Source organism: Phascolarctos cinereus, unplaced genomic scaffold, assembly GCF_003287225.1.
Source record: "Phascolarctos cinereus isolate Bilbo 61053 unplaced genomic scaffold, phaCin_HiC Scaffold_4;HRSCAF=312, whole genome shotgun sequence".
Classification (NCBI taxonomy): Eukaryota; Metazoa; Chordata; class Mammalia; order Diprotodontia; family Phascolarctidae; genus Phascolarctos; species Phascolarctos cinereus.
In genome coordinates, this window is record NW_027555847.1 from 270727203 (window position 1) to 270753170 (window position 25968).

At 36.6% G+C, this 25968-nt stretch overlaps 1 protein-coding gene across 3 annotated transcripts in view; it reads left to right on the plus strand.

The window, feature by feature from the left end:
- Positions 1-25968, plus strand: part of FOCAD (focadhesin) — a 381816-nt gene that overhangs the window by 299442 nt on the left and 56406 nt on the right. For all 3 annotated transcript variants that reach the window (XM_078153058.1, XM_020973967.2, XM_020973969.1), the window contains exons 29-35: positions 11093-11240; positions 13385-13504; positions 16238-16360; positions 19350-19427; positions 20577-20648; positions 21489-21591; positions 23166-23246. In XM_078153058.1, coding sequence (XP_078009184.1) covers positions 11093-11240; positions 13385-13504; positions 16238-16360; positions 19350-19427; positions 20577-20648; positions 21489-21591; positions 23166-23246 — 725 coding nt within the window. The remainder of the gene's footprint in view (positions 1-11092; positions 11241-13384; positions 13505-16237; positions 16361-19349; positions 19428-20576; positions 20649-21488; positions 21592-23165; positions 23247-25968) is intronic.

Consider the following 25968-nt stretch of genomic DNA (forward strand, 5'->3'; position numbering starts at 1 on the left):
AGGATTTTAGCAATCTCAGACTGGGGTGGCAGCAGAATGATGACATCTGAAGTAGTCTACATGGTCTGTGAGGGATGGCCAGGAAAAGGTTCAAATCCGTGAAGAAGAAAAAGGAAGCTAAGATTTCATGTAAAATTAAGTAGTTGGTCATTGGCATTCTGGACGTAAACCCAAGTCTTCTTACTCAAAACCCAATTTTTTTTTCTACCACACACCATGCCTTAGTGAAATGATTCATATAGGGTGTGTTTACAACTCTTAGGTCATAGTAATAATAACAAAAAATAGCATTTATGTAGTGTTTTAAAGTCTGAAAAGAGATTTACAAATATTATTTTATCCTCACAGAAACTCTAAGGGGTAGGTGATGTTATTATTTCCATTTTACATATGAGGAAACTGAGGCACAGTCAAGAAACATTAGATAACTACTATATATATGCCAGGCATAGTGCCTGGCCCAGAGTAAGTGCTTAATAAATGCCTTTTTTCTTTCTTTTTTCTTTTTTTTTGCCTTGTCTATGCCAATGCAATTCTCTCCAAAAATGAATAAGTAATAAAGTAAGATTATGTTGTTGTTCAGCTGTTTCAGTCATGTACAACTCTTTGTGACCCCCTTTGGGGTTTTCTTTGCAAAGATACATTTTATATAAGGAACTGAGGCAGACGGGGTTACTGGACTTGCCCAGGGTCACACAGCTAGTAAGTGTCTGAGGCAGATTTGAACTCACCAAGATGAGTCTCCCTGACTCCTAGGCGAGGCATGCTATCCACTGTACCATCCAGCTGCCCAACTAAATTAAAAAAAAAAGGTACAGTCGTATTATTTGGCACTTTTCAGATTAAAATCTTTTAAAATATTTCTCTTTGTTGCTTTGTACTGCTTTCTTAATTGATTCTTCCTCATCTTTGGCCTGGATTAGTAGGTCTTCTTGTTCTGAAACTATGTGGAAGAGAGAAAAGAAGATCTTGAAGTTTATCAAAAAATTTCCAGCATCTCCATTTATCCAAATCCTGCTCATCCTCAAAGACCTGGGGGAACATCTTATCCTCTCCACAAAATGCACTGCTTATTTCCAGCCACACCAATTTTTTCCCTCCTGAATTCCTGTCACAGTCAGAATTACTCATTTTAGCCCTTCGTTGTTCTTGATTTGTGTGTGTGTGTGTGTGTGTGTGTGTGTATGTGTTTTTCATATGCATGTATACAAATGCATATATGTATATTATAATGTGTAATAATATATTGTGTAAGGTGTGTTTAGGGAAAACATGATTAAATAAGAAAAGCAATTCAAAACGTGATACTATATTTTATTGTTTTCCATTAAAACAGTGTGGTCTACCACAAAAGATACCTCCTCCTCCCCTTTGGGCCTTTTTAGTTCTAGTCAACTTTTGAGGATTCAGGTCTTGATAAGCTCATTGTAACTAAGCACATTATCCCCCATGTGAATGAGATTGTATGAATCCAGGAAGATCTCCTCTTTAGTGAGGTTGCAGGAAGGTTCTATGAAGGGTTTAATAGACTCCAGAGAGAGCAAGAGAGTGATTTCAGAATCCACCCAGAGCAAATCTGGCATGCTTCAATAGAAGTGCTCCTGCTGGCATCACTGAGAACCTGGGCTTTTAGAAAGTGTAGTTATATAGCTTATAGCTGAGTGCCATCTACTGGAAACTTAATGATACTGTTCGTGTCCTTATAACCGTTGATTCTAAATGGAAAGAAGAGTTCTATTATCAGGTCCACACTGTGTTCCTTGATGGAAGTCATGCTTCTCTAATAATAATAACCACAACTGAATGCAGTAGGAGCAGGACAGTCTTTCTCCCCATCTATGCTAAGGAGACCCTCTGCTTTGAACCAGGCTCAGTTCTGGGGGAACTCTGGCTTTTCATGAACTGAGCTAGCTTCCTTTTTCTCATGCTCTTCAACTCCCTAAACCTCTACCCCAGTACCCTGGGACCAATTTAGTTAAAGTTAGGTTTTGTTCATAGCTAGGATCTGCCCAAAGTGAGGGAGGAGAGAGGTACCTGGTATATATTGTGAATCAGGTATAGAGCTGATATTTAATCCTTACCCTGAAAAGAAATACTAAATGCAAAACACTTGTAAGCACCCATTGACAGAAAGATTTAAAGGCTTCTGTAACTTATAATTACAAAATATGGTCAGAAAAAGTACAGTAAACAGACAGTAGTGGACCTTATGATTGCTAAATTGAGTGTTCTATAAAAATACTAATTAACAAGGATCCAAGTCTCAAACTGTACCAGATAATATGCCAGTAACCACTTAAATGGTGACTTTAGTCAGCTGAAGCATCATCTCTACAAAAGAAGTCTAAGGGCTTCTCTTCTTTAGACTGTGAACTCCGTGAGGGCAGAGACTGTCTGTTTCCTCTTTTTATATCCCCAGTGGGCAATGCCTGCCTATTTAGTAGGTGCATAATAAATGTTTATTGATTGACTGAATCCATATATAGCTTATTTTATATACTTTGTTGCCTGTTTTCTACCCCATTAGATTGTGGGAAGGGACTGTCTTTTGTCTTTCTTTTTAACCCCAGTCCTTAACACAGTGCCTAGCACATAGTAGGCACTTATTTTCCCTACTGATTGATTGACTTTCTTAGGACACTAAGACCTTAACCTTTTCAGAAAATACAGCAGTTTTCAAAACTGCTAATTGGGCTCTTTATATTCCACCTAAGCTCTGAACTGTTTCTTTCAAGGTCTGTGTCTTCTGGCAAACCAAGCCACAGTTGGATTCATTCTCTTTTTGATGTTTGTCTGATCTGGAGTAGTTTCTGGGAATTCCTCCACTTAGCACGAGTCATTTCCTGCAGAAAGACCCAAGACCACCAGATCTGCCTGAGTGTTCTCTAAGCGGGACATGTCCATCTCAGCCTTGATATCTGTTCACCCAGGATCAGGAAACATCAAACACAGGCTCACCTAGACAGGACACGAGCTTTCGCCATTATGTGTTTGGCAGTTTATTATTTTTGAGTTACTTTCCAGAAGCAAAAAATGCTAGGGAAAAACAGCACCAGTGGTGGTCACTTCCTTTTTCAGGGTCCATTAAGTCTGCTTTTCTAGTTCAGCGGCCAATAAAGGATTGCTTTGTCATCTCCCAAGTACCAAGCCTTGCTCAACTCTGAGTCACACTCGTAGCCAAATGGAAACAGCTGGGGGTTAGGTCATCCCCAAAACACCCAAGTCCTGAACTAACACATGTGCTGTGCCAGATTTAGAAAGGATGCTTTTGCACATGCTCTGTTCTGTCTCTATACTATCTGCTGAATTGAGTACATTTTGATTAATTCCTTATTGAGCCCTTACGTAGATATTTTGTTGGCTTATTTGCCGAGAATTAAGAGTTAGATTGATGTTCAAATTCTTGCCTTGGTCATTTTGGAAAAAGTTTTATTGTGTCATATGATATTAACTGCATACATATAAGGATTACACAGCATTGTCAGCCCTTAGACTTCTTTTGTAGAGATGGTGCTTCAGCTGACTAAAGTCACCATTTAAGTGGTTGCTGGCATATTATCTGGTACAGTTTGAGACTTGGATCCTTGTTAATTAGTATTTTTATAGAACACTCAATTTAGCAATCATAAGGTCCACTATTGTCTGTTTACTGTACTTTTTCTGACCATATTTTGTTCTTTCTAAGATGCTCATTCATCAACACATGGTTGCTCTTTGTTCTTGTGGGACAGAGACATCTGTGGACAAAAATCAGTCCAAATTGTGTGTGGTCTGGCAAAAATAGGAAACTGAGGGTGGAAACAGACAATTGAGTATTAATGTTAAACCGAATGCCTTAACACAAAAATAAAAGCCTTAAGGTATTAGGGAACTTGAAATTAGACAAGATTAACTCAGAAATCAAGATTTGAGGCTCTTCTCCTTATGAACACTGATTATAAGCATAAAACATAACTTAGAAGGTCGTATTTGTGAATGAATGATTTCATAGAGGAGATTGACTATGAAAATAAACATAATTTGTTGAATTTTAGGAAAATTAGAATTAGAAAAAATGTTTATAGAAGCAGGTCTTAGGGCAGATGTACCCATTTCATACGGGACAATGGAAATTTCAATATAAATTTCAGATTTTTCTGTATTTTTGGTAACACAGAATCCATTTTAGACATTTATCAGTTTGTAGGGAAGTGAAATACTTTTTTTCTATATTGTTTCTGAAATTGTTCTGTGGAACTTCTGGGATTTTGCAAAGTAATACAAGTAGTTCCAGGAAGAAAGACACATTAATGGTAATTAGACATATCCTTTGACTATTGAGGGAATAGCACTTGGTGTTAATATATTTGGATCAATTCCCTGTACATTTTAGACATCATACTTTTATTGGTGATATTTGATATAAACATTTTTCCTTTCCATTGTTTCTCTTCTAATGCTGTATTGATTTTATTTGTGAAAAGCTTTTACATTTTATATAGTCTAAGTTGCCTGTTTTATGTTTTATGACTTCCTTTGATCAGTCAATAATTCTTCTCTTAGCCATGGCTTTTACGTTTGATCTCATTCACTTATCAGTTTAAAAAAAAAACTTTTTGATTCAGGCTGCATACCCATTTTGAGCATACTATAGTATATGGTGCAAGATATTGGACTAAACTGAATTTCTGCCAGATTGCTTTCTAGCTATTCTTATCAAAGAGAGCCCTTCTCTTAGTACTTCATGCTCATGGATTTATTAAAAATTGAACTGTTTTCATTTGCATCTCTTTCTTGTTTATCTGTTCTGTTTCATTGACTTACTTTTCTATTTGAGGTTTGGATATGTGGGTGAGAGTTCCTTTGTATGTGGACCTCTTAGGGAGGAAATTCCATCTACCAGTATCATTGACCTATTTCTGCCTGCTCTGCCTTATAGAGTTGCTTTGTATACTACATGATCATATGACTTGCCCAAGGTCATATAGTGTATGTCAGAGAGAGATAAGTCTTGAGCTTCTGTCTTCTGAAACCCCAAGGTTATCTAACTCCACTCCTCCTCTCTTAATTAGCTTTGTTCATTTTGTTTTCTTCTTTTTTTCTTTATCAGGTCAACTAATAGTTTATCAATTTCAATTAGTATTTTTTTTTTTTGGTGAGGCAGTCGGGGTTAAGTGAATTGCCCAGCGTCACACAGCTAGTGAGTGTTATGTGTCTGAGTCTGGATTTGAATTCAGGTCCTCCTGACTCCCGGGCCTGTGCTCTATCCATTGTACCACCTAGCTGCCCCTTCAGTAAGTATTTTTTAAAACAATAGTTCATAGTTTTATTTATCCTGTTCTGCAGCAGTAACTTCAATGAAGGAATATGTAACATCATTATAAAATTTGAAGATGACCCAAAGGTAGGAGAGATAGATTGAATTGTGGTTTTAGGATCCAGGAAGATCTTTTTGGCCTATAATAATGAACCAAATATAATAAGGTAACTTATTAACATCAGTATGGAACTCCATAATTAGGTTCAGGAAATTTACTGAAGAAGTTTAGATTTTGAATAAATAGCTAACCCACAATGTGTTCGAAAATATTCTGGATGTTTCAATTAATTTCAAGCTGAGTCACTTCACAAAGAAGCATTTTTTAAACATTTACTGTGTGCACAGGCACACTGTGTTAAGCACTGAGGATATAAAGAAAGGCTGTAAAGCTCAATATTTCAACAGTAAGATAAGCCATTTAAGAGAGTTAACATGAGTTTAGGCAATGGAGGCGATACACTCTACTCTGCCATGATTGGACCATATCTAGAAGATGATGTTTCATTTTAGGAGCCCCTATTTAAGAAGACATTGACAAATAGAATCCTATCTAGAGAAGATTAGTGAAAGTATGAGGAATCATGCCAGTTGAGTATCAGTTGAAACAACTGAAGATTTTTTAGCCTAAAGAAGAGAAAACAAAGGCAGAAAACATTATAACTCTGCTATCATTCAAAAAGAGAGATTAGGTTTATTTTACTTATTTTCAAGGATCAAAACTAGTGAGAGGGGTAGAAACTTGAAAGAGGCAGATTTTGGTTGATTGAAAAAAAATCCTACAGATAATTTGAGCCATCCAAAAGTAGAATATGCTATCCAAGCAGCAGTAGATTCCTCCTCTTTGAATGTTTGGATAACCGCTTGTTGGGCATTGTATCATAGTATCACAGATTTATAGAAAATTTTACAGAAGATATTTCTAGAAGTCTGTGATACTATGATACAATCTCCCAACAAGTGGTCATCCTGACATTCAAAGAGAGGGAATGCGACTCTGATGTTCTGTTGCAATGTACTTTTGATAATTTGATTAGTATAGCACTAAAAATATAAATTAATTTTATTGTATTAGTATGGTCCGTACATGGACATTGACTCTCCTTCCAATTATTTAAGTTATTCTTTATTTCTTTAAGGAGCAATTTCTAATTAAATCTATACACATTAATTGTGCTTTGTTAAATTGTCTCCCAAATATTTTATGCAGTTTATACTCATTTCCCACCTCACTATCGCATCCTGTATTTTGTAATATGTAGAAATACTGTTTGATTTTTGAGGGTTTATTTTGTAGCCTGCAATTTTGCTGAAGTTGATAATGGCCCCATTTAGTTTATCTATTGATTCCTTATAATTTTCTAAGTAAACTATCATCTTATCAGCAAATAGGAATAGTTTAATTTCCTCAATGCTTATTTTTATGCCTTTGATTTCTTTCTCTCATCTTTCTAAGATTTTTAGAACTTCATAAAATAATGATGAGAGCAAAGTCCATCCTTGCCTTCTTCCTGTATTTATTGGGCAAACTCCTAGTGAATCCTCATTGCATATAATATTTGCTTTTAGTTTTAAAGAGGTGGTTTTTGTTGTGATATTAAAAAAGATTCCTTTATATCAATGCTTTGTAGCGTTGTTTGTTTTTTTAAGCATTAATGAGGGTTGTACTTTGTCGAGGCCTTTTCTGATTCTATTGAAGTGATTGTGCAGTTTTGGATGTTTTTATTTTTAAGTTGATTAATCATGCTGATTTTGTAATGTTAAACCATTCTTACATGCCTGGTATATCTAGCTTGGGGATAATGAATGATTTCTTGGATAAATTGCTCTGGTCTTTTTGAGATGATTTCATTTAAAATTTTTTAGTCGATATTCATTAATGACACTGGTCTATAGTTCTTTTTCTTTGCTTTATCTTTCCCTGCTTTAGATATAGTTAGGACTGCATTTGTCTCATAGCAGGAGTTTGGTAGAGTGCCTTCTTTCAGGGTTTTTTAGAATAACTTGTTTGGTAGGTGCTAATTGTTCTTTAAAACCTTGATAGAATTCTTCTCAGAGTCCATTAGGACCAGGAGTTGCATCCTCCCTTCCCTCACCATTCGCCCCTCATCCTTTGGTAGTTCTTTTATAGCTCTAGTTCCTTTTTGAGACTAGATTTTTTTTTAAGATCTCTTCTTGGTTTTCTGTTTCCTTAGAATTTTTTTTCTACTTTTGAAATAATTCTGGTTTTTTGTGTTCTCAATTATGTTGGCATATAGCTGCATAGTAGATTCTGATCATTCTTTTTTATTTCTTCTGGTTTTGTTGTAATATCATCTTACTCTTTTGCCATTTTGTCAATTTGATTTTGTCCTTTTAATCACATTGGTAAAAAGTTTATTAATTTTGTTCATCTTCTCAAAGAACCAGCTTTTTTTTTGTTATCACTGCCGTTGACTTTTACCTGGTTAAAAGGTTTGAAGTGGGAGAGACCTGTTGTCTATAAATTCTGTGCTACTTACTCTTTCTTACATCAGGAAAGAAATAGGGGGAAGCATTTCTCACTTGAGCACTTTGAATAGTGAAATCTCTCTTAAATATCTGCCTCCATTTCTTTCTGAACAACTGTAAGAACCAATGCTTAGCTGTCTACCTTATTTCTTCCCCTTATCCTGATGTTGAAATTACATACTGGACCTATACCAAATGTTTTCTTATTCATTTCATCATTTCAGCCCAAGAGGGGGCATTTCTTAATCATGTTTTTGTGTAATATATGAAGTTAGGTTAATAATAGTAATAACTAGCATTTACATAAAAGTTAGAAAAACACTGTACATTTATTATCTCACTTAATCCTCAAAACAACTCTGTGAGGTTGGAAGCTATTATTATCCCCATTTTACAGATGATGAAACTGAGGCATACACCAGTTAAGTGACTTACCTAGGGCCACACAGCTAGTATGTGTCTGAGGCAGAATTTTAATTTTTTCCTGACTCCAAGTCCAGCTCTCTATTTTATGTGCCACCTTAGCTGCTTAAGAATGCTTAAACTAAAGAAGCAATTGGGGTTACAGCCCAAAATTTTACTTAACTATTCTTTTGTTTCTTTTACAACCTGTCAAAGTATAAATACAGTTTTATTTTTAATTGATTTAGTTCACCATGCCACTAGAGTCGGTGTTATAGTAGGTAGGGAATTAACCTTAGAGTCAAGAAGGATTAGGTCCAAATTTTGCCCCAGACACATTCTGGCTGTGTGACTCTGAGCAAATCTTTAAACTCTAGGTGTCCCAGCCACTCTCTAGAGGGACTTTCTACCCTTCAAGTTACCTATACCAATAAAACCTCAGATCTAGTGCCCCTATTCCCCCCGCCCAATATCATCAGTTCAACTTTACCAAATAAAGTTCTGCATAATCCTCCCGTGCTTATCAGATGGTGGGAAATTCCAGCGATTAGAATCAGACTTTATTTTTCCAATTTTTTTTCTTCATAAAGTCTGCAGATTGTTTAACTAGGTAATATTAAATACAAATAATTATCAAATATATATGTGTGTAATATTTGTCAAATTTTACATGACAGTTAATTTCGTAGGGGGGTTGGATACTCTTCTCAATCCTTATGCTTGTAGCTACATTGGTATGGAAGTCAAAAATGTTTTTTTTTCTAGATCTCAGAATAAAGTGAAGGGAGTTTTTGCAATCCATATTAAACGAGAGCCCTTGGCTCTTGTTTTTCTCTGCAGAATGTAATTTGTCTCAAAAGTACGCAGCATTCAGATGTTAGATGGTGATTAAACTGCTTGCAAAAACATTATCTTAGTTGAGCTTCTTGTTTAATTCATGTAAATTCTAACAACAGTTGTGCTTCAGTAATGATGAACTGATGCATTAGCTTGTTTTTGAAGGATTTTTTGATTGCCAGATTGTTCTGAAATAGACACACTAAATTGAGACAAGAACATTACATTTCGGAATGTTCCTTTTTCTTAAGTATTCCCATACAGAGTCGTGACAGGCACCAAGAGGGTGCCTTGGTGTGACATATGGAGCAGAAGGCTAGGAATCAGAGGCTCATTTGTTCTAGTACTTACTGTGCTATAAATGCAGTGTATGACCTTGGGTGAGCTGCATTTCTAGGCTGTCAAAACTCCCCCCTTGGGTTTCTTTTCACAAGGTATTTAAGGCATTGCTTTTCAGAGACATCATGGGAAGTAGCTAGTAAATACATAAAATGATTTTTTTAAAAGTATATCAGTGCTTAGGTAATAGGTATTATTCTAGTGTAAAATTATATAATACATAAGTATTTTAAAGTTGGCTATTGGAGAAATGCCTTGGAAAATGTCTTCAAGCAGATCACTGAAGAGGAAATTGAGAGAATGAGGAAGATTTCTGGTGAGCTCAATTTTTTTTTAAACGTTCAACATTACCAATGGTTACTTCATCCCCTTCACAGACTTATGATCATACCAGTCATGGTATCTGGGTGGCATATTGGATAGAATGATGGACTTGGAGTCAGAAAGACCTGAGTTCAAATTCTGCCTCAGACATTTAATAACTGTAATCTTTGGTAAATCCCTTAACCTCTCTCAACCTTCATGTTCCTCATCTGTAAAATGAGCATACTAATAGCACCTACTTCACAGGTTTGTTGTAAGGATCAAATGAGGTAGCAGGTAAAGTGCTTTGCCAACTCTAAAATGCTAATTATTTTTCTTAAGAGGACAGCTCAAGACTCTAAAGGAGAATTGCAGTATAAAGTACGAACTACCAACAGAATTGCCATGTGGATTGGCTTGTGACAAACCCAAGTATTCTGTTCAGTTGATTTTTTGACTCAGTGATAACCAGAGAAGGCAAAGGGTGGAGAAGGATTGATATACGTCTGTGCAGAGGAAATGATGGCTTCTTCCCTTTACCCTTTACTTTCTAGCTGTTAAATATAAGTAGAAAAAACAAAACATGTAAGAGTAACCCATAGTGATGCTTTGTTTTTTCCTGTTATGTTGCTTCTCCTCTCCTCCTTTGCCTCTTGAATTCCTACCCACCTTTTAAGTCCAATTCACATTTGACCTTCTTCCATGAAAGCTTACTTGAACCCTACACCCTCTCCACTTGGACCTTGCGAAATTTTTTTTGATTTATGACTCTGTAATGAACATATCATACAAGATTTTATGTTGTACAATTATCTGTGTTTGTGTCTTATTCCCTGATAAATCTGTAAGCTCTGTGAGGGGAGGAAACCTATCTTCTCTAAACTTTATGTCTCCTGCAATGCATATTTGTTTTGCACATAGTAAGTGCTTGATAAACACAATTAATTGAATGGAACAAACATCAGTTTTTCTGTGCCTTTTGAGGAAGGGGGAATGTGTCCATGGGAGGAGCAGGAGATAGTGGATAGAGTATAAAAATGTGTACTTATAAATACTTCATTGCTTTAAAAGATTTGATTCAAGTGAGTTCCCCTTATACTAATGCAGATGGCAGGTCTTCTACGCCATAGTAGCTAGTTTAATGAGTTGCTGTGGCAAAAAATATATTCCTCAGTCTCTTAACTTATTGTGAGGAGTCTCTCCAAACTTTGGTTATTTTTCCAATGATATGTCTTCAAGCTCATACTCAAAGCCCTTCTTAACTTGAGTACAATCTACCAGACCTTATATATTGCTCTCTTAGCCGCTACAAGCAGCAGAATTAGAATCCAGTCTCCTTTCCTAGTATTCCCAACATTAAGAACTTCCCTAATGAGAATCCCTTGAATTCTTGTGTTTGGAGCATATTTTCTTCTTTTCTCCAAGCACTGGTTGCATCCTTGGAGTAGGACTTGTCCTTTCCCTCATGAGCCACAGCAGTCAAACTGAGTCCCGGGTACACATTGCTACATCTCTTCGAAAGCTCTCTGCATACCTGGATGAGAGTGGGTACCAAAGCAGAACATTTCAAGAGGTAAGAGGCTTAGGGTTACATTTTACAATTCACTTTGCCCTTTCATTCTTTTTTCTGTGCTAATGTTTTGCTTCTCTTACTTGCTGCTCTCTGTGATATAAGAGAACATGGACTGGTCACCAGGCTATGTTTAGGCAATGCATTTTTTTTTTAAAGTTCTTTGGCCCTTAAAATCAACTTAGTTTTAAATATGGTGGTTAAGATGAGAGTCTTCATTGAAAGCAAAAGCCTCAGTTAGCTTCATCAGGATGCTTTCTGTAAGAAGAGATATAATCTGGACAGAAGCTAAAATGTATCTTTTCAGAATTGTGCTAAAGCAAAATATAACTACTACCATCACCACCACCCCTAAAGAAAAGCAGGAAAAAAAATTAAGGCTGTGAATGAGACAAACATACAGCAGATCAAATAATTATTAATTTATGAAACTAACTAATGTGAGAAATATCAGGGAATTCCTTTGCCGTCCAACAAACTATGAATTCTCTATTGCATTGTGAAAACATTCCTATTGGACTGCCCTGTATATAACTTAGGTATAGGGATTGCAGTCCATGGGGCATACAGCCTGCATATGTTAACCATATTTAGATGGAAAGCTAATACTGGGATTCTCTAATGCCTGCCTCTGTTATACCCAGGTGGAACTAAAGAGCCTGTGCCATTCTCTTGAAGGAATAGGGGATGACCTCATGACCAGCCAGATTCCCCACTCATTAAAGCAGGTTCTCTTTTATCCCAGGCTGCCCCATGAGCTATTGATGAGTGCATAATGGCTTCTGTGTTTCCCTGGGTAGCTCCTCTGCTTTCAGCAATGGGGCTCTGTTGAATTGGTGAATTTCTTTGGGACACACAGGGTTGAAGTTTTGTTCTAGGACATGCACTCCATTTCCATTTTTAAAGGAGTGTAGGGGGTGATTTAATAATATTGTTTTTTAAGTGAAAGGAGACATTTTTCAGATAGAGGAGCAATTTAACTAATAAATGAAAACATGGTTTTCACAATTAAAGCAGCTGTCTTGCTGTTAATTTCTTTGTTTCTTTAGATCATTTCATTTATGAAGCCTCAAGTGAATTGTTAATTTTTTCCCCTAGAACGATGTCCAGTTTTTAGCTTTAGAAATCAGGGAACTTTGTAGTGCTGGAAAAATTGCAAGCTATAGCAAATTTTCCATTTTATTTTAAACAGATATAGAAAGGGTATGAAAATAAAAACAGAATATTGACTGTAGTAAATGTGATCTGAGAAAGGTAACCGTTCCCTCTAGCTATAATTTGGTTGTAACAAATTATTGTGCAAAAGCATAATCATTTTTTGCCCTTAGCCTTTGCTTACAATTTCCTTGTTCTCTGTTTGTCATGACCATGACATGTTATTTAATTGTACTTTTTTTTAGGTTTATTGTCTCAATAGTAAGATTGTGTGACTGGGCGTAGGCCTTATGTATGTATCCATAAGGCTTCACAGTACTGGCCAAATGTATGTATTTTTATTTTTATTTATTTATTTTTTTAATTTTTAGGCAATTGGGCCTAAGTGACTTGCCCAGGGTCACACAACTAGTTAAGTGTCATGTTTGGTCTGAGGCCGGATTTGAACTCAGGTCCTCCTGACTTCAGGGCCGGTGCTCTATCCACTGCGCCATCTAGCTGCCCAGTATTTATTTATTATACAACATACATGTAACATCAGATGGATCTTGTGGAGCGTTCATGGGAGGACTTGAACAACAGTGGTATAGGTTGGGCCGATATGGATGACTGGTGATCATTATCATTGGAGGGAATGCCTTCATCAATGAGATCAGCTCCACTGAAGCACTGAAGCACGATGTGCATATTTATGTGTTAACCTAACCATGAAGAGAGATATTACGTGCCTAGGGCATAAAGGAAATCATACAGCAAACCAAAGAGGAAATGTAATGTACCATGTTCTGTCTTTTATTTCCTCTCCCCATTGCCTTTTTTTTTTTCTGAAGCATTCATAAAGTTCCCTGTTTGTGAGGGAGCTCTGTCATGGTTACATGCTTATGTTACCTTAGCCTGTTGAGTCATTTGGTGGAATGTTTCTGAGGATTAAATTAGGTCCTTTTTAATTCTTCTAGTTATCTTTATCATTTTCTCCCTTTTTCTTTCTTTAGGTCCTTGCCTACTCTCTTAGTTGTGTGTGCACCTCAGCTTTCAGCGCTGGAATTATTGAGGCAGTGGAGGCTGAAGATATTATGAATAAGCTTCGGACATTAGTTGAAAATAACCAACAGGTCATTGGCTATATCCTGGATTCCTTCAGAATTATTTATTTCTTTGGGTGTCTGCCTTCATGCATATTTTAAGCTTCCTTGAGTGCTAAAGTTACAATGGAGATCTCTTTAAATCCAGAAAATAGCTGAGGAAGTTTAATTGCATTTTCAGACTTCTCTGTTACTGTATGTGTTTTCCTGTGTATCACTCTAAAGCAGGGATTCTTAATCTTGTGTGTGTGTGTGTGTGTGTGTGTGTATGTGTGTGTGTGTGTGTGTGTGTATGTGTGATGGACCATTTTGGCAATCTGGTAAAGCACATGGATCCTTTCTCACAATATCGTTTTTAAATTCATTAAATAAAGTTCATAGGATTACAAAGGAAACTAATTAAAGAGAAATACAGGGAGCAAAATTTAAAACAAAATTTCATGGACCCCACCCTGAAATCTAACGATAAGAATCCTGAGGTTCATAATAACCTCTCATAGTGGTTCTCTTCTACTTCTTAGCCTGGTACTTCATCACTGAAGATTTTGCCTTCCTGATACCTTCCTAGTAATGTTTGTCTTCACGTGAAAGAGAATTAAAAGGCCTTTCATGTTCCCAAGCATTGCTGAAGAATTAAAAAAAAAAGTTAGATTAAAATGTCTGAAATCTTAAATTCTTTGGTTGTAGAATGTAAGAATTCTACAAAATATTGTAATGCTCTTAGAGCTAGAGCCAGAAGGGGTGCCTGAGTTATCATTGCATTCTACCTCATTTCACAGATGAGGATACGGACAAAGTGACTATTCTTAGGGACCCCATGAATGTCAAAGGCAGCATCCAAACTCAGGTCTTCTGACACCTACTCCATTGCTGTTTTCACTACCACTGCAAGACTCTTCAGAATATCTGTTAAAGCTGAGAGAGATACCAGACTGGTTACATGAATAATTTTAAGTATAAATAGCTTCAGTAGGTAATGATTAGGTCACGATCAGGTTATATCACAAGTAGCTCTTGCCATCTTCCTGTCCATAGGTTTAGTACTTTCTTACTCACTGGATTTGGAATTAGAAGGGACCCCAGAAGTCATCTTGTACAATTTTTGCATTTTAAAGATAAGAAAACTGAGGCCTAGAGAGATTAAGTGACTTACTTCTTGTCACTCATATGCTGAGATTTGTACCTACGACTTTATTCTCCAAATCCAGAACCTTTTCCAATGCACCTTATTGCCTTCCATTATTTAAGATTTGTTTTCTTTGGTTTTCTTCTTAAAGGCAAATTGAAAAAAAGAAAGATTGTATATAGTCTTGATATTTAAAAACTTCTAAAGTATTTCAGTACTTTGCATTATCAGACATAAAAATAGATCCATTCTGGTTCCTTTATACATTATTTCAAAATACTGATCAGGGGCCACACTGGTTATTAAAAGAGTTGCTGGGGGCAGCTAGGTGGTGCGTTGGATAGAGCACCAGCCCTGAAGTCAGAAGGACCTGAGTTCAAATCCGGCCTCAGATCAAATACTTGAAACGTAATAACTATGTGACCCTGGGCAAGTCACTTAACTCCAGTTGCCTAAAAAGTAAAAAAAAAAATTTTTTTTAAAGTAAATTTGAAAAAAAGAAAGAGTTGCTGGTTTGCAGCTTGCATTGGTGAATTCACTGTTTTTCCTTTTGTAACTACTGCCCCTCTTTACATCCATGTGCCCATTCACCCATGTACTCTTTGATTCTTGTAACAACAGAATGTTGAAGTGTGCCTTCAGGGTCACCCTGTGATTGCTGTGGTCACCTCTCTTAATTATGTGTAGGAATTAGCCTGCCTGGCAGAGCACACCCTGGTAGTCTGTTCTGACCCTTTGAAGACTAAGCCATTCAAACCTGTTTGGTTTAGGCTCTTCTGACAGTACAGTGTTACTTCCTGAAAACAGAATACTTAGTACAGCTAAATTCCTTGTGCTTAAGCTGTGTGGTTTCTGTTACGAACCAGAGTCTACACCCTGTAACATCTGTTAACTGCTGATTTTCTCACTATTTTTCAGTTGAATTGAACAAACATTTCTTAAGAACCTAGGAATGAATGATACATTTGTTGAGTGCTTACTGTGTGTGAAAACCACGGTTACAAATAGAAAAGTATTGGTCTCAAGGAGCTTAGGTTCTAATGGGGGAAACAATACATAGGGAAGGTTTCCCCTGAAAGTCAGATGGTAGAGTCCACGTTCTTTAAGGTGCAGCAGCAAAGCATCTATGTGCTGGGCACCAGACATACAAAAATGAAAGTAACACAAAAACTCTTACAGTCAGCTTACCATTACCAGTCTGCAGGGAGTAGGGAGATGATAATTATACAGATAAGTAGAATACAAGATAGAGACTTAGAGGAGCACCGAGCAAAATGTAAGAAAGTTTGAGAATACAGAGAAGATTCTCATTTTGGGAGATCAAAGAAACCTTCATGAGCTGAATATTTATTTAAAAAAAAAAACAGATTTCACCAGTTTGGGATGGAGAGTGAGTACATTCCAGGCAAATGAAACCATCTGCGTGAATATATAGAGATAGGAGATAACAGGATGAGACTGGGGAACAGCCACTGATCCAGTTTAGCTGGAGTTGTAGGAAATAATTATGGAAAGATAGGAAGTTCAGGCCCTGGAAAATGTCTCTGTTACTATATATGGTCATTTCTAATCTATGCCATTGTACTTCTTTCTTCTATTCCTTTCCGTCCTTGGCTTTTTTTTTTTTAATCCAACAGAATTCAGGCTTTTCCTTGGCATTAGGGAACATTGTTCATGGTTTGTCAGTCTGTGGACATGGAAAAGCAGAAGACTTAAGCAGCAGACTACTTCCTGCATGGATAAAAATTGTTCTTACAGAGGTAGGAGTCATTTCTTATGTAGTATTTTTAAAAAATCACACAGGATGTGACCATCTTAAAACATTTTGAAGGTGCTAAGTTATACAACACTGTAGTAAAGTGACATTTTCAAACTTTAATAAGAATTAAAGAAACACATTTAATCACCAAATCTACTTATGCCTCCTGATCTTATTAGTACCGCTGCTTCTTTCATCAGTAAAGATTGAAACTTATCCACTCTTTCTTATACCATATAATTCTTATTGGTCTTCCTGTAAATCTTCTACAGAAGATCCATTCAGCATGCTAGAAGCTCTTATCTGGTTCTTTTGATAATTCATGAATACCTGACTAGTTACTCTAATCCTGTTTTCCATGATTTGTGTACTACCATGCTAATTCACTGAACCTTCCAACTTCATGCTCTTACTTGGGAAATATGCAGTATTTGTTCTTTAATTTTTCCTTTGTTGATGCCTTCGCCTACTTCTTTTGAGTGATTATGGATCACTATAGAATGATAGAATCCTTAACATTAAAAGAGATCTCAAAAAAGAAAAGAAAGACCTCACATTCCAGCCCACATCTGAGAAAACCTTTCTATAATTTCCTTACAAGTGATCACCTACCCTTTTCTTGAAGACTTCCAGTAAAAAAGAACTGACCACCTCCTCTGCCAGCTCATCACATTCTTGAATAGTGCTTATTTTTATACTGTTTTTTTATAGCCATTAAAAAAAGTGTCTTCTCTGAAACTTATTCCTCCTTTTAATCTCTAGGGCCATGTAGAGCAAATCTTCCATATAACCAATATTTCAATACTTGAAGACAGCTATCATGGCCCACATAGGAAGCTCTGTAGTGTGTTAGAGCTCAGTGCCCTTTAATAGAGTGATAAGATAATCTGTAGATAATCCAATCTCCTGTTGTTAACACCTTTAGTGAGAAGGTCTTTCTCTTATGCCTCACCTGATTTTGATGAAATGAGAATTATTTAATAGTAATCTCTGTGATCACATCTTTCATGTAATTTTATATGATCTTAATACACCCAAAGGCAATGGGTTACTCCACTAAGACAAAGTCATTTTTTTTAGAATTAGCAAACCAACCTAGTGAGTTCTTTATTTACATACCTTAGCTAGCTGTATAATTGTGATGATGTGAAAAAAATTACTGGGAAATCATCTACAAAAGTGTGCCTGTTTCTTTCTTGTGCTAATGTTAAGGACACCTGTGTGGTACACATAGACCAGTCTCATCAAGTTTTTGGAGAGATGAGGAAGTAGGCATTAGTGGCTTTTCTTCCTTGTTTTTTTTATATTATCTAGCATTTTTTTACATTCTTGTAGAATTTTTCCCTTTTTGAAATATCTTGAAAAATTGATCTCTGAGTTCCATTAAAATTGTATTAGCCCAGCATGGATATGTTTTCATATGTGCACTTGTTAGGGTCGGCTATTTTCCTGCATTATTCTTCTTAAGTGACATTGCCCTTTCCTCATAGCAAGTCATATATAAAGTTAGTGAAATACAAATTTGACAGTTCTGTGATCGTCTGATTGACCATGAGTATATAGCTCATTATAGAAACACTAAGTCTGTGTCATTCCACAGCTGTTTATTGTCTCCTATCTTGCTTAATCTACAAATATTCATGTGATGAATTGGCTTAGCTGGTCTCACACCAAAGTTTCAACAGCTTTCTTCCCATTTCCTCTACTTTCTTTACTCTTTATGAAGTAATACGGCTTATGGTTTCCCATCAAACTCTTGTGGAATATTTTACAGATGAACTTAGGTTCTTAGCTGTTGTTTTTAGCTATCATGGCTATGCTTGTAAAGAGTGAGTGCTTCTTCCTTGAATGTGTTACACAGAAGATAATATCTCTGGCCAGCCCCAGCTATGTTTCATATTCCATTATGTTATCTTCTCGCCATCCATCCTAGATGCACAGCATTAACATACATTTCTTCTCCCTACCTCCCACCCCTAACACTAGAGTAGTAATCCAAACAGGTTTGCCTTTGCTGCCAGAAAGAGAGTGTTAATCAACTCCCCTATGGCTTCATTCACCATTTTGGTGACTTGCTAAACCAAAACACTGGTCCACTATATGTGTCGTCTTCTATTAGAATATGAGCTCCTGAGCACAGGGGTTGTATCACATTTGTGTCACCAGTGCTTAGCACAGTACTTAATAAATGCTTTTCCATTGATTGATTCATTGTTGATTAAACATCTAAGAAAGGGCAGTAATCTTAGTGTCTTTGCTTTTATCTATTTTCCATTTTTAGAGGCAATATTTTATTTTAAACATGTTGGGTTGGAGTTATTGTGATTACATCCAGTTTCTTTTCCTTCTAAACTGCTGTTGAATTTGACTCTTTCATATCATAGCAAGTTTCACATTTTGTGATGTTGAGTGTTCACGTCTGGAAATTTCCAAATCTCTTCTTGAAGCCACTCTTTTTGACATGCGCTTGTGAGAGTTCTTAGTAGTCTTAACCTTCAGCTTCTTTTATTTCTTAATCTGAACCATATTTCCCAGCATATGTATCTTTTTGCTATTCTTCCTGGTGCTCATCTGCGTATTACAGTCACCAAATTTCAAGTTATGTTTTGAAAAATCTTTATTGCTTTCAGATTTTATCAGATTCTTCATAAGATTGTTCTGCTTCATCAACTGTGACCCTAGTCCATTGCTGAAATTAATGTTCAAGGTGCTCTATTTTCTTACACTTTTCACAACGTATTGAACATATTCTTGTTATTTTAGAAAGGTTCCTACTTGATAGATGTTAACAGCTTTTAGTTTGTCACTTGTCTGACTTAGTCCTGATGCTTTTTTTTCATTAGCTGCTTATTTGTACAGTCAGGTAAGATAATGAGCTCAAGGAATTGGGATGGAGTGACTTTCTAAAAGGATGAGTAAGTCAAGTTTTAACAAATCTCAATCGTTTGACTATTTTCGTTCTTTGAAGTTTTTTATTATTTGATTTTTAGGGTTCTCCCACAATGCAGTGCCTAGCAGCTGTTAACGGTCTGGTTGCCTTGGTTGGTTCTGAAGGTGCAATCATGCAGGTAAAACAAAAAAAACAGGGACACATACGCATGCATCAGCAGTATGTTCCTCTGTCAAGGAGATAAATGTCATCTATTTCATTTTTGAGATAGACAAGATCTTTTTGAACTTCTAACCTGTGTGTGTGTGTGGCAGTTGGGGTTAAGTGACTTGCCCAATTTCACACAGCTAGTGAGTATCATGTATCTGAGGCTGGATTTGAACTCAAGTCCTCCTGACTCCAGGGCCGGTGCTCTATCCACTGCACTACCTAGCTGACTCAGAATTTCCAACTCTGAAAGGAGAACTTATAGATGGTTTCTTAAAGCCATAAGGACATGGGCAGAATGGCATAGTAAATAGAGTCAGCCTCTTAGTCTGGAAGGCCTGTTTCAGGGTTAGCCTCTGACATATATATGTATGTATGTATGTGTGTGTGTGTGTGTGTGTGTGTGTGTGTGTGTGTGTGTGTGTGTGTATATATACATATATATATATATATATGTATATATACACACACATATATATATATATATATGTTAGCTCTGGCCCTCAGCAACTCCAGACCTACGTGGTCTCCAACAGTTACTGATCTCCATTGATAGAGGAAATTTCCTCACTGGAAATGCTCTACACTGATGAAATCATACATTTAACAAAAAAATAAAAATAAATACAAATCTGAAGATAATGTTTGAAGAAGATTCTTCTTTTTACTTGCATTCATGGATCAGATGAGCCAAGCTGTCCAGAGTGCTGCTGAGTGGAACGTTGCCTTGCATGCCAAATTCTTGCTATTAGAATTGATTGATTTAAGGCACTAATGAAAAAAAAATGTAAAATGATTTGTTATTTGGGTTTGTAAAGCTGAAATCTGGTAAACTTTGTGCTGGCCTGTTGACCTAAGAAAAGGTGATTGAATGCAAAGCACAAGAACCTTAAGATCCGTCAGTGGGAAACCCCATTTCATGCTAATATTTTTGCTTTGTTATTGTCCTCTTGTCTTTATACTTGATGTTTCTCATTGGTAACTTTTTTGAGATGTTATGCTGTGTTTGGAAGCAAGAACATAAACAGAAAGCATCTGCTAGCTTATCAGATGATAGTAAATGCATCTGGAATGCCACTGTTTACTCTAACCGTGCTTTAATTTGTTTTTTCATTTATAGCTGAAATCAGAAACAATTCAGGCTTCTCACATTCAAAGTCAACTTAATGAAGTAATCAGAACCATAACTCAGGTGAGAATGGGAGCTTTCTCCTTGGACTTGAGAGTCCTCTGGGCAAGACCTGTTTTCTTCTCAGTCTATATCCTATTACCTGCAAATTGATTTTTTTTTCTTTTTCGTTTTGCTGAAAATGTGAACCTCTTGATGTGATTGATGCAAACTTTGGAGGATGTTTCAAGATAGGTCTTTGAACTTTCACCTACTTGGTATTAGACAGTTTCTTTGTGATGTGTGCCAGCTCAGGTTTCAAGCTAATGGATTTTCATTTTAGGTATGCTACTCTTTTGAGTGAATTCCAAAAGAATGAAGTAGAGTTTGGGAGGGGAGAAAACTAAGGGCCCTCAACTGGCATGTATGAAGGATTAAATCTAGTGTTGTCTCCCACATACATACTTTTCTTACAGACCTAACATGGGAAACAATTCTGAGACCTCAAGGAAAAGATAACTGGATAATCAAAGAATTAAAACCAATTAAGATCAGGAGGGACTAGTAGTTGGCATATAGATGGGCAAATCCATTTTGATACTTTCTTAAGATAGATTAACAATGTGATAATCCCTAATTAGTGTTTGAAGGATTATTTTAATCACAGGGATTATAATCTTGTGTGGATTTCTGTTTATTTTATTATTAATATTTGGGGGGGGGGAAATATGGGGAGAAATTCCTTTAAGGCTAACTCATTCATTGGCACAGAGTTCCTTCTCTGATGTTACAATTTATTCTCTTTATTTTTTCCGTCATGGTGAAGCTGTGACCATGATTATCAGCAGTGGCATTTTGTGAGTGTCCTTTTATTAGGCATTTGTAATTTGTCTTGCTAGTGAAGTGCTGCATTTTTCTCTATAGGTCATCAGTTTCTCTGGAGTGATTGGACTTCAGACAAATGCAGCTTGGCTTCTTGGACATCTTCATCTATCCAGCTTGTCCTCAAGTCAGAGTAGAACATCTGGTAAGAGTACTTGAGCTGTAGTTCAGATTTCATAGTGTCCCCAGGTTTCGTAAACTGTCTGCATATGGTCCTGTTTTGTGTGGGATTTTTTTGTTCCACTAAGTAAAATAATGGGATAAATTTATTTAAAGAGTTGAAGCTTGTCTGCATTTGAGATAAAATTATGGACCTTAATTTGACATGTATTTTCTATTTCTAGCTTTTTTATTGAAGCCTTACAGTTCTCATGCATTTATTTAGGCTCATGCTATGTGATTTTAGGTTAATGGCTTCACCATTAATACATTAGGGAGTCACAACCCAACCTACTATTTATGGAATCTGGTGCTGATGCATCCTCAAACTCAATTCCTAAATGAGTTTTGTTACTAGAAGTTACTCTTTTAACCTAATTTCACTTCTCATATAGTAACATGTACCCTAATAAATTAATCACTAAGTATTTATTAAGCCAGGTACCATGTTAGGCCATTGGGATCTGAGGACAAAGAAGAAACACAACGTTTGAGGATAACTAATGAATGCCTTTTAAGTGAGAGTCCACATAAATAAGTTTTTCCCTCTTTCATCCATTCTGCTTTGCACTAAGGTTCTTTCCTTATTTACAGGGAAATATATCTCTTTCTTAGAATAGTTAACTGTAAGAATGTCAGAAAAGTTTTATAAGATTAGTGATAGGAAATGGATCTAACACTATCCACATATAACATGTAGCCTATATCAGGCCTTTACTTTTTAATTAGGCTTCTTTTTGTTATATTCTTGAGAATGTGTTTGACCTATAGCAAATTCAATTTTGTACAGTGATGAATTGTAATAGAATTTACTGTTATGCCAGATGAGGTTAGAATAGATAATTTCTAAATTCCCTTCCAGCTCTAAAACTTATAACCCATTTATAAAATAAAGCTACTGATGCCTTCTTTATAATGGAACTTTCCAAATGAGTCATTCATGGCAACGAGAGAACCATTAGATAAAACAATTATGGGGGAATGAGAAAAAAGAAATTAGGAGACTCCTAGGACTTTACCAGCATAGATGTCAGTGACTTCCCATTCCATGTCAGTAGCTAGTATTGGTCACTTAGCTGTCTACACCTTATGAAATGAGTTGTTGGTATTGATACAAGTTTTGCATTTCCATGTGTCATATGTACAATTCATTGTGTCCTAGAGTGGCCCACTTGACAGTGCTTTCAACAATGCAGCTTAGCAATTTCCTTCCATCCTCTAAGAGGTCACCCTGTTGAGCTCATTGGTGGGGCACTAAGGAGGTGTTTACTCCAATACACACCCTCCTCAGTGGGTTACCAAAACGATCCAGTCTCTGTGATTGGCAGCCTCACAACTTCTGCCATTGTTTTAATTTGCTAGCAAAGCCTAAATGATTACTTGGACATCAGTCACTTAACGTAATAGAATTAGTCGCAGCCACGGAGTATTGTGCAGAGATTAATGGCATAAACATCTCAGCTTTGTCTCTAGGTTGAAATGGCAGCAGGAGATCATTATCTTTCCTTCATTAGTCCCGCCAAGTTCACTGGCTAATTTGATGGTTTTCTGTCTCTGCAGTTCCTGCTGACTTTAGCTATTTGCCTGAGAACAGCTTTATTAGGGCAGCTGTTGACTTTATCATTGAAGGAGGGAAGAAAGGTAAGAGAGCAAATTCCTTGGTTTTTAATCTTTCTTTCTACTTATGTACCGTAGTAAGTAATTGTGTTCAAAAGTGTGCTGCTCCAGAGCCAAACAGCATAGAGTTTCTGGGGGGTATGATGAGTGGGGGATGGGAGGGAGGCAGAGAAATGTCTTCCCTTGCCTTAAACCTTAGACTACTCTTCCAAGAAAGCCTGCGAAGAATCTTTCTGTATAAAAGCTTAAACACACACACACACACACACACACACACACACACAGTGTCTGGGGCTTGGTGGACTTTCACTGAAAATTCTCAACAGAGATTTCTTTTTCTTGCCAGCTTAATCTTGGGTGCTATTTAGTTGGAGATTATATATCAGGTACATTTTGTTTTGCTGGGCCTCCCTTTATAAGCAAAGTCTCTGTTGCATCCCCCACACATAATCTGTCAATCAACATGTATTCAGTGTCAATTGTCAGTTTTTATCACATTGAAACCCTGTGTTTTAATGCCTGTCGATATGTAAATAGTTTGTTAAATTCACATTTCTATCCTCTGTACCTTTTCTGTCTGTTCTTGTCTTAGTCTAATTCCATCATAAGCTGGTTGATTTCAGAAGTTGGTTCTGTTACTTTATACAGCAGCTGGAATAATGCCATGTAGGCACTTAATAAATGCTTTTTTAAAAATATAATAATGTTCCATTAAGGGCTTTTGGAATAAGTTGAATTGAATACTAACCTGGCTGAAGGATGAATTTCATTAAAGAGGATTGCTATCTGGACTTGACTGCTCTAGGAAAAACAGCTCTGTATATTTTTTTTAAGGAGTTGAAAAAATCTGAGGCTTACAAGAAAATAATGTGATTTTTCATATTAGATGAAGTTTGAAGAAAGCTGTCCAGCCAGGGATGTGGCTTCCAGAGGTCATACCATCTTAGAGTTGAGTAGGGCTCTTTAGAGGTCAACTCCCCAGCCTTCACAGTCACCGTAAGAATCCCTAAAAGCCTAGTGTCTGTCTAATGATACAAGTAAGTTCCCAAACTGTGAACTACTTTGACATGCTTAAGAAAAAAATCACTTCAGATATCTGGACGTATAGAAAACCTGTTATTTCACCATGATATGTTACTGTTTGCTTTAATGTTTCCTAGATTAAAAAAAAAGTTTTTATCACTAATGGCAGCATTGTTTAGCGCCCTGAACAAAACGTTATAAAAGAGCTGGTTTAATTATTAAAAGTCTTAAACGTAGCCAAAGTAGCTTATGGATGTGACAAAAACAAAGCTAAGAGCATGGGATGTTTTCACATCTATCTTTTTAAATAAAGCAAATGTGCGTTTGCTTCTGATTTAAGTATGATGATGATGTTAAGAATTTATTTGCAGAAGGAGGCAAAAAATTTGTAAGAGTAAAAGAAGGATAAACTATTATCCTAAGCAAATGGAATTTTCTCCTTTGGGCTGCCCAAATATATATTTGCTTTGCAGGAGAGGATTTACTTTCTGGATCCATTTGTGAATTCTTAGGAAATCCATGATCCTTTGTGAGCAGCCAAGGCACAAACCAGCAACTTTGCTCTCCTTTATGCCTATATCTCAGGTACAGCTGAACTGGTGTCTGTCCTGTACTCTCAGCTTGCAACCCATTTGAAAACAGGTACAATAAATACTCTTTTAAAAGAAATCAGATGTTTCACACTTACGGGTTGTGGGAGAGAACTGCCTCCTTGTCGAAGTTGCTGACTAGATTCAGTAGAAAATCCATTCAGCCTTCCAAATTACTGATGATGACCTTAGAGGCGTGGGGGCCGTGGGAGGCTGACCTCAGCCTCAGAAGCCCATTTAAAACAAACAAAACAGAACCCTGTTCTTAGGGACTAAATGGGATGGCCAAATACAGAGGTGTGCATGCAAACCAGTGTTTTCTTCTTCAATATGCTCAGCTCATTTGAATTTTAATAACTCCCTTCTGTAGCAGGCTTTGAATTAAAATGTCTGGATGTCACTCACTAAAGCCTAGCAGGGCTATAGTAGGGAGGATGACAACTTTGGTGAGCTGTCTTGAAGAAGAAACTCTTTTAAAGGATAAAAACATCATTCTTGGCATGAGTAGAACAGAAGAAACTATCGGATGACTTCCTGCGCCTGTCTACTAGAAGACTATCTACTTTTAATGTTAGTAATTTAAAGAATGAAAAGCATATGGTGAATTATTTGCCCTGTGCCAGCAGCAGATGGGTTAACAAACATTTTGTTCTTTGGGCAGCCAAGTTTTGGTCAATTAGTCTTTATTTCTGAAGAGGGGAACCTCCTGTGAAGTACTCAGGTTTTTATCTAATTGACCCCGTCAAGACTTGAAAGCTATTTCTAGTACCTGAGGTGGTGGGGAGGCCTGTTGCTTTTAGATAGAACTACATTTAAACAATCCCAGGCACAACAAGACTGCTGTTTCTAAGGACCTCCATTCATGATTCTGAATGTTTACATGTTTTCTCTTATCCAATGTGACTTTTTCTTTTCTTGTCTCAATAGTAAAAGTCTTCTTTGTATCAGGTGAAGCTATTCTTTCTACATTTTTTAAATCACTTACATGAGGTACCATCCTGTTTCCTGAAGGACATCATTTGGCCATACTGCATCCGACAGTTTTATTGGGAGCTGCTTTAGAATTTTTAGATTTTTTCATTCATACCCATAGGGTACTCAGTCTGTTTGTCTATGGATTATGTACTCATTCT